We start from the raw sequence: 12,991 nt of genomic DNA, 5'->3' as shown, positions 1-12,991 counted from the left end.
CTAATCACTTTAAGAGGTGCTTTTACAGAGTGCTCCAGCTTCACCTGGACAACAGGTCTCAAGTAAGTCCCTTGAGTGCATCTCTGCATCTTCTGAACTTACAGGGCTTCACGTACAGCAGGAGGGAAATCTGTCTCTGGGGCTTGGTTATCTGCTACAATTTAGCAAGCATCAAGGGTTTTACTACAGTTGCAAAACCTGTTAAAAAATTCTGAAATGTTCTTAAATCTCCCAGTATCACAAAGCCAGTGTGGTGAAGACCATGATTCTCATGCATGAAGTAAATTTTCTGAGATAGCAAAGGGGTCTCTTTATTAACCTACTCACCCTGATTCAACAATCCAATCTTCTGCCCTGAGACACAGTTTCATTAAAGATCCCTCTTCTATAATGAAAACAGACACATACGTGAAAACTGACTTTACCTTGTATTTCATCTTGGCACAGGAATGAATATAGAAACCCATGTAGTAATAGCAGAGCTGAGATGCTTGGTCATGAAGCTGCCTAGCAAAAGCAATTTCTCTGCCAAAAGAAGATGAAAATAAAGTTAATTCTGGCCCCAATTTTAAAAACAAAACCAAAAACATTATGTAATCTGATGGCAAATATTTGATAAAATATGACATTAAGTATATAAAAAAAAAAACCTCAAAAAGTTTTTGGTCAGTTATGGGACTTGAACTCTAGACCTGGGCACTGTCCCTGAGCATTTCAGCTCAAGGTTACCTACCCCTTGAGCCACAGGACTACTTCCCAAAATTATTTTTCTTTCCAAAACACTAAGATAGCTGTTATCAAAGAGACACCCAAAGAGACATCCAAATTGTTTGACCAAAGGGCATCAAAGTTCAGCAGGGCACCAGTGGCCCAAACCCACAATCCTAGTAATTCAGGAGGCTGTTCAGAGGATTGTGGTTCAAAGCTAGCCTCGGGCAGAAAAGTTCATGAGACTCTTTTCTCCAATTTACCACACACACACACACACACACACACACACACACACACACAAGCCAGAAGTGAAGCTGTTGCTCAAGTGGTAGAGCACTAGCCTTGGGCTTTAAAAAAAAAAAAGTTCAGAGAGGGTATCCAGAGTTCAGGATTGAGTTCAAATGCCAGGACTGGCAACAAAAAGAGAAAAAAAATAAGGTATCAAAGTTTTGGGCATACATTCTATGTATGCAAAGTACTGATCTAAAATTCAAATAGCATAAAATTAAAGAAATCTATAGTGTCTCATTATTATTCATTATGTCCTACAATCTTCAAAAACTCTAGGCCACTAACAGAGTCTGTTAAAAGTAGAACCTGGGTACATTTCTAAAGCATGAGGAAGAGTTTTGTTTGACTCTTGAAGATTTTCTGTTTCTTTTTCTTTTTTCTTCTTTTTGCTGTAATCGATTCAAAATTCAGGGAAACAATAATTTTATGAAATATTCTATATATTCTGCAAGTCCAAATTTAAATCTTTGATCAGTTGTTACTCCAAAAGTTCATCTTTAAGGTAAATGGTTTTTTGTTGTTGTTGTTTTTGCCAGTCCTGGTCTTGAGCTCAGGGCCTGAGCACTATCCTTGGAGTTTGTCAAGGCTAGAGCTCTACCACTTGAACCTAAGCACTCCTTCTGGCTATTTTCTATGTATGTGGTGCCAAGGAATCGAATCCGGGTCTTCAAGCATGCTAGGCAAGCAGTCTACCTCTAGGCCAAACTCCCAGGCTGTGAGTGTGTTTTTAAATACAAGCAGTGTAAGCACTACTTGTAGCTACTCAGTGGGCTGAGATCTGAGGATCACAATTCAAAGCCAGCCTGGGAAGATAAATCCTAAGGCCTCTTAACTCCAATTAGCTAGTAAAAAAAAAGCCAGAAGCTTGGCTCAAGTGGCAGAGCAGCCTTGAGTGAAAAAGATAAGCAAGAACTCAAGGTCCCGAGTACAAGCCCTCATATCAACACAAACACATGCATTCAGGCAGACATGCAGACACAGACACTCAGACACACAGACACACAGACAGACAGACAGACAGACAGACAGACACACACACACACACACACCTACAGACTATTTAAAAATCTAAAAACATGAAACTATAAACTATTGATTGCAAAACTGCTTGAGAAACTGATGAAACTGAAGGAGTGTAAAACAGATTTCACTGAAATACATCAAGATCAAAGTCAAATTGGTATCTTTTAATCTGCTGTCCCTTATTTTCCTTCAAAAAGTTAGTCTTATATAACTCACCTTTCAAGAACACTGACGGGTAACAGGATAATGAACAGAGGGGTTTACAGTTACATTCATCAGGTAATGGGTACATTACTTCTCACACCTTGTTACCTCTTCATGTTTTTGTCCTCCTTTCCCTGCCTCGCAATCATCTTGTTCCCCTCCTTTGAAAATCCAATCTTTATACCATTAAGAAACAACTGTGCTGTGTTATATAGGTAGATAGCCAAGATCAGAAAGAAAATCATCTTCTGATGAGGATCATAGTTTCCAGATATTAGCCAGTAATTTTCATCCTGTTTTGTATCCTGATAATAATGATGTTTAATCAACAACAGAACCATAAAGCAATTCTGTCCAGTGTCATGTCACTCCAGTTTGTATATACACTCTGCAATGATTATATAACCAGAAAACTACCTAATGAAATATTTCTCAAGATGGTTTTCCTTCCTCAAGCAATGTGGAACTGGAAACCAGCATTTCTTCCAGAAGACATGGGCTTTTACTCATATATACCACATTAATTTTTAATGGACAGTGATGCTGATGACAACACTTAAGGGACAACATTTAAGGAATGAAAGTGGTCCTAACAGCGAAACTTAAACAAATGTAGGAAAACAACCACAGCATCAAAAACAATGGTTTTTACATACTGGCATGTATGGAAACATTAAAATCAGATATGGCATTAGGTCTACAAGTGTTACTTGTAAATACCAACATAAAACTAAAGGATTTTACAGTAACAACCGATTACAATATATTGTTAAACAGGATTTCTAGCCTACAAAATGAAGTACAATCAAATGAGTATAATTATTTGAAGCTCCCTGAAACCCATTACAACTGCAAAAAACAATCTTACCTTAAGGCTGAGTAGACCCCCAAGGACAGAAATGAATAATCAGGATCGTAGTACAGGTAGACAGATGACACGCAGTGAGGAAGGATGTCAATCACCCCCACAGCGATGATCTTTCCATCAAGCCAGTACTGCTGGTGGAAGGAGCCATAACCACACTCTGGTCCATTCGGTGGATTCTCTGCCTACGAAAAGCAGATACACACCCAGTTTATTAATGTTTTCTTCACATTAAAAACTTATAATTAGTTTGGTATACTTCTATTTTACTTAAGTTAGTGGGTCTTAAAATTTCCTCTTTGTTGCTATCACCTAGGCTGTGCGCATTCTCTGTAAAATTGAAAACATTTTACTTGCAGAAATATTAAGTAAACAAAAGGATAAAAGGGGGACATCAGGGAAGGGGAAAGGAAGAGGATGGGAGGGAAGGGAAGGTCACAGGTACATGAGTACAGGTGGCTTGGAGGATTTATAAAATTCTATAGCACAGCAGGATAACTATGGTTGACAACAATGAAAGTGAATATTTCAAATGACCTAGTAGAGGACTGAACAGGTCTATCAATTCTTCTGATCAGATTATAGCTGATATACATATTTTGAAATGTCTCACTGTATCCCATCAGTATGCTCAATTACTATGTGCCAATTAAAACTAAAAATTACTTTAAAAGAAAGTAAAATGAAAGTAAATTTTCTTCAACTTATTTTAATATTTGAAAATAAGCAATGTAAAATTTCTCAGGGTTGAAAAGAAACAATGTGTGAGAGAAAGACAGCTAACGTGAAAGTCAAAGGTTGGGTAGGAAGCCCTTTCTGTGACAGCATCACCACAGATGAAGCACAGGAATCCCTTTGTTTTTTCTAGTTAATACACAAAAAATTAGGCATTCCAAGACTTTCTTAAATGAGTTGAAAATCTGTGAAAACCACACACATGGATATTTACAACTGTGTTAATAGTAACTGGCAAAAAACTAGTGGTATTAACATGTCTTTCCACAGGTGAATGCAGTAACGAACTTATTATAGTCACACAATGAAATATTACTGACTGATAACAAATAAGCTATCGGGCCAAAAGTGTGGCTTAGTGGTACAGTGGCTTGCCTAGCATGCACGAAGTCCTGGGTTCGATTTCTCAGTACCGCATACACAGAAAAAGCCCAAAGTGGTGCTGTGGTTCAAGCGGGAGAGCGCTAGCCTTGAGAAAGTCCAAAGACATCGCCCAGGCCCAGAAAGAAAAGGAAAGAAAAGAACCAAAGTCACAAAAAGACAGGAAGAAACCTAAGCATGCTGCTATGTGAAAGAAGCTAAGGTTGAAGAACTACATATTGTGATTTCCATTATATTAAATTCTAGAAGACCAAAACACAAAGAGAATATACGGATCAGTAGTTACCAGGGGATGACGAAAGAGAAGAATAAACAGAACACAAAGATTTCTGTATAATTCAGTAATGGGAACTTCACTGCAAATTTGTTATGATGCTGAGAATGACCCATACAAATAATAAACCCTAATGTAAACTATAAACTTTAATGCATCAATACTGGCTATTCACTTATGAGAAATTCAGCACTTCAGATCTTAGCCCCATCCCAGACCTATGGACCCAGCAACCTTTATTTTAATAGAATATGCAGGCATCCTGTGCACACATCTGAATGTGATATACTGGCTTAGACAGCAAGCAGGAGACAAACCACACTGACTGGACGCAAAGTCCAAGGAAGATTGGGAAGCAGTGGGGAAAGAGATGAGGTCTACAAGCTGAGGCTAGAGGAAATGGGGACTTCTCTCCCCCTTCTTTCAACATGCCTCATCAACTACAATAAAACAGTAAGAAGGGGCTATGTAGTTTCAGGGCAGGGTCTATAGTTAAGAGACCTTATGGAAAGAGATCTTCATGTTCACGTTGGTCTAAGAAGTAGCCTGACTTTGAGCCGATGATACAACCAACCAGAAAATACGGGTATGTGTTTGTATACTTTAAAAAAAAAAACTGTAAGGACTTCAAACATAAAACTCTGTTTCTTCCCTAGTGTTAAGACTATGGAGAGAAAATGGAAAGGCTTTCATATTACTTCTGAGGCAGTTGAATGAATTAGATAGGCAGACAATATTTTTCAACAAGAGAGTAATTTAAAAATTTCAATGTTTTTTTTCAAATATGTCTTATACTACTACTTGCTTTCATGGTAGTAGTGAGAAACAAATGACAAAGCGCGAATAAGTCAAACCATGAGCCAATTTAAGGCCAATTTGTTCTTGGTTTTTAAGGGTTTGAATGACATTCTCAAAGATCAAATTACATCAGTAGCCCATTAAAAAGCAAAATGATCAAACTACCAGCAGCTATTTTATATTTCCTCATAAATGAATCAGTGATGCATTTAGCAGTCTCTAATAGTTTTCTTTCTTTCTTAAATCTGTAGTATGGATATGTGGAGGAATTAATAAGCAAAGTCATTTCTCACAAGTTCCTCAATTTCAAGGGTTTAGCTGATAACAGGAAAAATAATAAAGCTTACCTCTAGCTATATAAAAGGGAAAAAAAACAAACATTCTAGATGTTAGAAAAGGATGGTGTACCTTTGGTGATTAATGAGCTATGCAGTACAATACCAAAGGTACCATGTAGAAACGACATCAATATTAATAGGCCAATTCTTGCTTCTAGCTAGATTGCTCCCTAAATGGGTGCATATTTACTCTGATAAAGTACACCTGTCTTCTTATTCGCCTGTCTGCATGTGCCTCAGTCATGCCCAAAGCAAAGGCTGTTAAGAACGAACAGAATAAGCAGAGAGGAAGTAAGTCATGTGAAGGGATTTCAGTTTGGATGAAGACTTTAGTTAAGAGCAGAATCCAAGGTTTCCTTCCTTGCAGAGAAAAATACCTCTCTCAAATAGTGCCTAACTAGCACAAAATCCAGAATTAGATAATCAGTGTCCTGAATGTTTTAGTGGTCAATGCTTTAATAAAGCCCTTAAAGTTAAGAGGTACCTGATTAAAATACTACATTTTTAAAAATACTATTTTTACACCTGTTTTACACCTTTTACTAAGTTTCATGAACTATGGTAACAAAATCTAGATTCATTTTAAAAATGGAAACATAAATACCTGATAAGCCAATATAGCATCAAAATCTATAAGATTTCCTAAAACATAAAAAGCTACTTATGAGAAAATTAAGAAATAATAAAGCTGAGTGTGGAAAATGCAAATTATAATATCTATTAGTAATACACCACTATTTTACAGAAGTGATTTAAAAAAGCAAATGCAACTGATTCGTATTTTTCTGGTAGACCTTCAATAAATACTAAATAAATGAGTGATATTTTTCTTATTTTTGCTTCTCTTTTCCATAGTTTTTGGCAATAGGCATTAATGTCTAAAACCAAAGAGTTAAAAAAATAAAACAAAAAATTCCTGCAACATCAGTAGAAAAATTACAAATGGAGATTACTGGGTGTGTCAGTGCACATGGGCTACTATAACAAAACACATTACACTGAGTAACTTTTCAACAACAGAAATCCATTGCTCACAAAATTCAAGGTACAAACAGATACAGTGTTGGCAAGGGGCTGTGACTCCCAGATGGCGCCTTCTGTGTCTGTGATAGGGCAAGATCTTCAGCCAGCAGCAGTAATCCCATGCCTGCAGAGAAGCTTTTCATACATGTCATTGCCCCACTATCATACTGGAGATTTGCCTGCCACACATGGGGGGTGACATGATACACATCAACATCTTCACTAGAGCACTGAAGCTTGCAAAGCATGATTTTCTATTTTGCAATTCTATAAGGATAGAAGTTAATCTGTAGATTTCCGGCCAAGGCAACAAATAACCCTAAAGGGTATAGTTTCAATCCTATCTAATCTAGCAATCTCATATCAATCTTTTATTTACTAAATTATATGCATAGCTGTACCTATATCCTCAGATGCTCTTCATACTAGTTTTAATGTCTTTCTGTCTAGTGCCTAACGAGACAAATAAAATTGAACCTGCATTCATATTCTGTCTTTATGAAGATCATAATTTCCCCTTTTTGAAAACTACAGTGAATAGCGCTTGAGTCACCAGTGTTGTCAAGTCTAAGGGAGCTCACATGATGGAGCTAAGTGACACAAAGCACGCCTCCCAGTCTGTTAATTTTGGCATGGCTCTTCAATACTCAAAGAGACTCCCCCCAAGCAGCAGTGGAACTCTAATATTGCTTCTGGGTTCCTAGTCCTATTCTCTCTACTAAGTCTGTCAAATCTGATCCACTCATGACCAGTAAATTATCCTAACTGGTGTAATAATAGTTGGGTTTGACTTATGGGTTCGATTAAGGGCTTCACTGAAGGTTATACAGCTAATTTAGGGAAATGCTGGACAGAAATAAAACCTGAATTTCCAACTCAGCATTTTTCTTGCTCAACACTGCCTCTGTGGCACACTAAAATACAATCACATGCTGCTCAAGAGAATGAAGTAAGAAATTTAGCAATTTACAAACCAAAAGATGAGCATAGAAACAAATTCTCAAATTATGTTTTTGAGAAATACAAGTGTTTTAAGAAAATATAAAAGATTTGCCTTAACACCTACAATTTATAGCTAGAAGCAGGTTAACAACAAAATTTTAACTGAAGTTTGCAAAGCTTAAGTGAGGAAGAATTTATAGTAAATGTTTAAAGAATGTTCTAAAGAAACAAAGAAACAAAGAAAAATTTACTTATGCATTTTATTTACAACAAATACATAAACATCAAACTGCTAATCTACCAAGCAATTTGTGTAAATCTGACATTTCTTTATACCTTACATCCTTAAATCAAAATAAGATGTCTCCATAAAATTAACAGAATCCCTAACTTCTCAATTCTCCAAATTATGCACTATTTATTGAACACTACAAACACATCTCAACATTACTATCTCCTTATGTAAGCCCTTATTAAATGTCTGTTCAATCTGAGACTCCTACTTTTCCAGTCTTTTCTACAAGGGAAAACACATCCCATAGTGACAGCCCAGACTGAGAACTCAATGAATGCTGAGATCAAACAAGACTGATGTCCCCATGGAAAATAATCCCCCCAGGATTTACTATTCAAACATTTTCTGAAGCATTCATGCACATCTAATGGGCAATGAAGACTGTCAGGGAAGATGACCCTCATTTCCAACACAGTGAAATGGTGCTACTAAAGAAGACTGACCCAATAAACAGCGGAGAGAGGGGGCGGGGCGGGGCCAAGATGGTGGACTAGCAACAGGGAACAATCCAAGCACTCCTAGATCAAACAGAGGTGCAAAGCCTTAGCATGGTACTCCACCTAAAGAGGCATCAAACAAATTATAAACAACCAGACTGGCAGCAACCAAGACTCAGGTCTGAGGAGTTCTTTCACTGATTTTTTTTTTCCTTTTTCTTTCTTCTTCTTTTCTCCCTCACTAGAAACATTGTACAGGCAGAAAAGAACATCAGGAAAACAATCCCATTTACAATAGTCTTAAAAGAAAAAAAAAAAATTGTAAAATAAAGCCTAACCAAGGAAGTGAAAGACCTCTAAAGGGAAAACTAAAAATCTGAAGAAAGAAGTCAAAGATGACATCAGGAAATAGAAAGACTTCCCATATTCATGGATAGATAGAATTAATATTATGAAAATAGCCATTTTAGGCCTCGAGTTCAAGCCCCACAACCAAAGAAAATAAAGGCTATTCTGCTAAAAGTAATCTACAGACTCAACACAATTCCCATCAAAAGCTCAATGATGTTCTTCACTGAGATAGAGAAAGCAATGGAAAAATTCCTATTGAAACCAGGTGAGGTGGCTCACGCCTGTAATTCGAGCTACTCAGGAGACTGAGATCTGAGGATGGCAGTTCAAAGCCAGCCTGGACACTAAATTCCGTGAGACTCTTATTTCCAATTAACCACTAAAAAACTGGAAGTGGCACTCTCAGGGACAGCACTCAGGCCCAGAGTTTAAGCCCTACGACAAGACAAAAAAATTCCTATTGACCAGAAAACCCAAAGCAATTTTAGGAGAGAAAAAAAAAAGCAATACTGTAGCACAATCCCAGACCTCAAATTACTACAGAGAGCTATAATAACAAAACAGCTTCGTACTGACACAACAGCAGGCTCAAAGACTAATGTGGAAAAACAAAAAAACAAAAAAAACAGAAGACCCAGACACAAACCCATATACTTACAACTGTCTGATATTCAATAAGGGAACCAAAAATATAATTAAGAAAAACAATAGCCTCTTCAGTAAACTGGTATTTCTACATCCATATGTAGACCAAATTAGATAGACCCCTGTTTAACACCATATACCAATATCAACTCAAAGTGGATCCAAACACCTTAACATCAGACCTGAAACTGAAAAAACTACAAGATGGAGTACGAAAAAACATTAAAACTTATAGGCATAGGCAGGAATGTATGAAAAGAATCTCAGGATCACAGCAAATAGAAGAAACTTAATAAATGTTACTATGTGAAGCTAAAGAGTGAATATAGCAAAAAACACAATTATAAAAATCAGAGCAGGGGCCAGGAGTTTGGCCTAGTGGTAGAGTGCTTGCCTAGCATGCACGAAGATCCGGGTTCCATTCCTCGATACCACATACATAGAAAAAAGCCAGAAATGGTGCTGAGGCTCAAGTGGTAGAGCTCTAACCTTGAGAAAGTCCAAGGACAGTGCTCAGGCCCTGAGCTCAAGCCCATGACTGGCAAAAAAAAAAAAAAAAAAGAAAAATCAGAGCAGGGAGCAGTGGCTCACAGCTGTAATCCTAGCTACTCAGAAGGCTGAGATCTGAGGATGAAGGTTCAAAGACAGCCCTGGCATAAAAGGACCTGAGACTGTTACCTCCAATAAACCTCTAGAAAACAGGAAGTAGGGCTTGGCTTAAGGGTAGGATAGTAGCCTTGGGCTGAAGAGGTCAAGGACAGCACCCAGGCCGAGTTCAAGCCCCATCATACACACACACACACACACACACACACAATCACAGACGTTAGAAGCCTCATTCTGGTGGTAGAGCTCCTGGTAATGAGCGGGAAGCAGTCTCTATCCTGAGATCTACTGTCTAATGTACAGTCTCTCCAATTGTAAGGTCTTCCTCTAGACTTGTACTAGTCACATTTTATTTAAGGTGGATCTTCTTTCTTTCTTTCATCTAGTGTGGCAAACTTGGATGTTTAATTAGAGTGTTTAGGCAATAGCTATTTAAAACTTTCAAATCTTTCAAACTTGATTTCTAAAGAATTCAGCTGTATGTGAGCACTGGCTGCTGTTTTGGGACAGTGTAAACAGCAAATGTTTCCACAAGCAGAATTTTTATTTACACGATGTGTGTCAAATGTAATAATCCATATGGGTGGATCTGAAAATCATCTTGCTTTTTTTTTTTTCTGGCCAGTCGTGGGGCTTGCACTCAGGGCCTGAGCACTGTCCTTGGGCTCTCTTAAGGCTAGAGCCCTACCACTTAAGCCAGAGCACCACGCCTGGCTTTTTCTATGTATGTGGTACCAAGGAATCAGACCCAGGTCTTCATGCATGCTAGGCAAGCACTCTCATACTAGGCCAAACTCCAGGCTTCATCTTGCTATTTCTTATTTGTACTTGTTTTTTGTTTACTTTGCCTTCGTATTCTTGTGTTGGACTGCATTTTATTGTAGCATTTTCTCTTTTACTATCACCAACTAACTACACCACCTTCTTTTGTTTAAGACTGCTATAGGACAATGGTTTCTAAGAGGAATTTGGCCCTTCGGGACATCTGGTAATATCTACAGTGAAAATGCTGCCATCTAGTGGGCAGGAGAACGCTGCCATCTAGTGGGCAGAGGCCAGAAACGCAGCATGTTTCCTACAAAGTGCACGACTTCAACTTCTGTAACAACGTTTATTCAAAATACCAGTAGTGGGCTGGGAGTTTGGCCTACTGGTAGAACGCTTGCCTTGCATTCACTAAGAGCAGGGTTCAATTCCTTGGTACCACATAGAAAAAGGCCCGAAGTGGTGCTGTGGCTCAAGTGGTAGAGTTCTAACCCTGAGAAAGCCCAGGAACAAAGATCAGGCCCTGCTCCAAGACTGGCAAAAAAAAAACAAAACAAAACAATAACACCCTCCCAAAAAAACAAAACAAAAAAACAGTAGTTCTAAAGTTAAGAAACAGTGCTCTAGAGTTTATAAATATACTTCTATACCTCTAACTTGTCACCATCTTCCTTCAAACAATCTTCTCTACATTTTCATGTAATTTATCCCTTTTTTTTTTTTTTTTTTTTTTTGGTCGGTTGTGGGGCTTGAACTCTGGGCCTTTAGTGCCTGGGGTTGATTTGAACTGTGATCCTCTGATCTCAGCCTCCTGAATAGCTAGGATTACAGGCATGAGCAACTAGCGCCAAGCTTTTATTCCCCTTCTTAAAAGTGTTGTGACTATCAGCTGTGACACCAAGCTCCCAGTTGCTTCCAGAAAGGTAGACAAGTGCTGCACTAAGCAGTTTCCTGTATATGACAGCTGCTAACTTCTCAATCATCGTAATTTTTTTTTTGCCAGTCCTGGACTTGAGCTCAGGGCCTGAGCAATGTCCTTGGACTTTCTCAAGGCTAGAGCTCTACCACTTGAGCCTCAGCACCACTTCTGGCTTTTTTCTATGTATGTGGTACCGAGAAATTGAACCTGGGTCTTCGTGCATGCTAGGCAAGCACTCCACCACTAGGCCAAACTCCCGGCCCAATCATCGTAATTTTTAACACAGATGATTTTAATCTAAAGTGAAGGAACAAGGACACAGGGACACCTGAGTGATCCATATTCACACATGGTTTAACTTCCATTACAAATACTCTTTCCTGGAGCCTCATGCCCTTCAAAAAGGAAAATGAGGGGCAGGGAGTTTGGCCTAGTGGTAGAGTGCTTGCCTAGCATGCATGAAGACCCGGGTTCAATTCCTCGGCATCACATACACAGAAAAAAGCTGGAAGTGGTGCTGAGGCTCAAGTGGTAGAGCTCTAGCCTTGAGAAAGTCCAGACAGTGCTCAGGCCCTGAGCTCAAGCCCAGGACTGGCAAAAAAAAAAAAAAAAAAAGGAAAATGAGATAGCACCCTACTGAAACTGACTGGTAAAGTCACTCCAGAGAGAATTTCAAGAATCTTTGGCCTCTGATATACAATCCCTTTTATTTACCTACATTTAATTGAAGACATCTGCCAGTGGTGCCACACAAAATGTAATTCCGACTGAGAAATGTCAACATAACAAAGTCTGGAAGGCAGAGGCCCAATGCAAACCTAGCAGGGAAGCACCCACCAGCGGCTACAGAGACATACAGAGTTAGAGTAAGATGGAAATATGCTGCCTGACTTGATGAGGTGATAAAAGCTCTTTTCCCATAAAGCTTAATGAGTGCTATTAGTCTTCAACTTACTGGAATGTAAAAGGGTCAGCCCTGGAGAAGGCAGTGACTCTCCACACAAGGTCCGTTCAAATGACAACGGATCACATTACTCACGTAATGACTATAACCTGACAATTTCATTAGATTCGTGTGGCAGTTAAATATTTAGGACTTACAACAAAGGGATATGGTTCATTCATGGGAGCTTTTATGGACAAGGTGAAATTTAACATCAACTTGATTTTTCAACTATGTCTCGTGTATTTTTATTGTCTCTATCACAACTATTTTTCTTTTCAAAATCAGGGAAAGCGCCACATAATGACTATATTTGTCATGTTTTATCTGTAGCTAAAACGTAAGCTACGAGGCATAATTAAAAATTTAGAGACTTCCACCATTTTCTGACCTAGGGTTTCCTTTGATCTTGGGTACACTGTGGTGAAAGCAAGAGTCCTAAGCT

The 12,991-nt window shown here is 38.4% G+C and overlaps 1 protein-coding gene across 8 annotated transcripts in view; it reads right to left on the bottom strand.

Annotated features, from left to right (window-relative positions):
- The window catches only part of Ate1 (arginyltransferase 1), an 89,331-nt gene that overhangs the window by 39,650 nt on the left and 36,690 nt on the right, over window positions 1-12,991 (bottom strand). For all 8 annotated transcript variants that reach the window (XM_090345711.1, XM_090345717.1, XM_090345718.1 and 5 more), the window contains 2 exons: window positions 3,098-3,279; window positions 426-525 (listed from right to left, as the gene is read on the bottom strand). In XM_090345711.1, coding sequence (XP_090201837.1) covers window positions 426-525; window positions 3,098-3,279 — 282 coding nt within the window. The remainder of the gene's footprint in view (window positions 1-425; window positions 526-3,097; window positions 3,280-12,991) is intronic.

Source organism: Megascapheus bottae, chromosome 15 (genome assembly GCF_031878675.1).
Source record: "Megascapheus bottae isolate mThoBot1 chromosome 15, mThoBot2.hap1, whole genome shotgun sequence".
NCBI lineage: Eukaryota > Metazoa > Chordata > Mammalia > Rodentia > Geomyidae > Megascapheus > Megascapheus bottae.
This window is presented reverse-complemented; position numbering and strand designations above follow the sequence as displayed.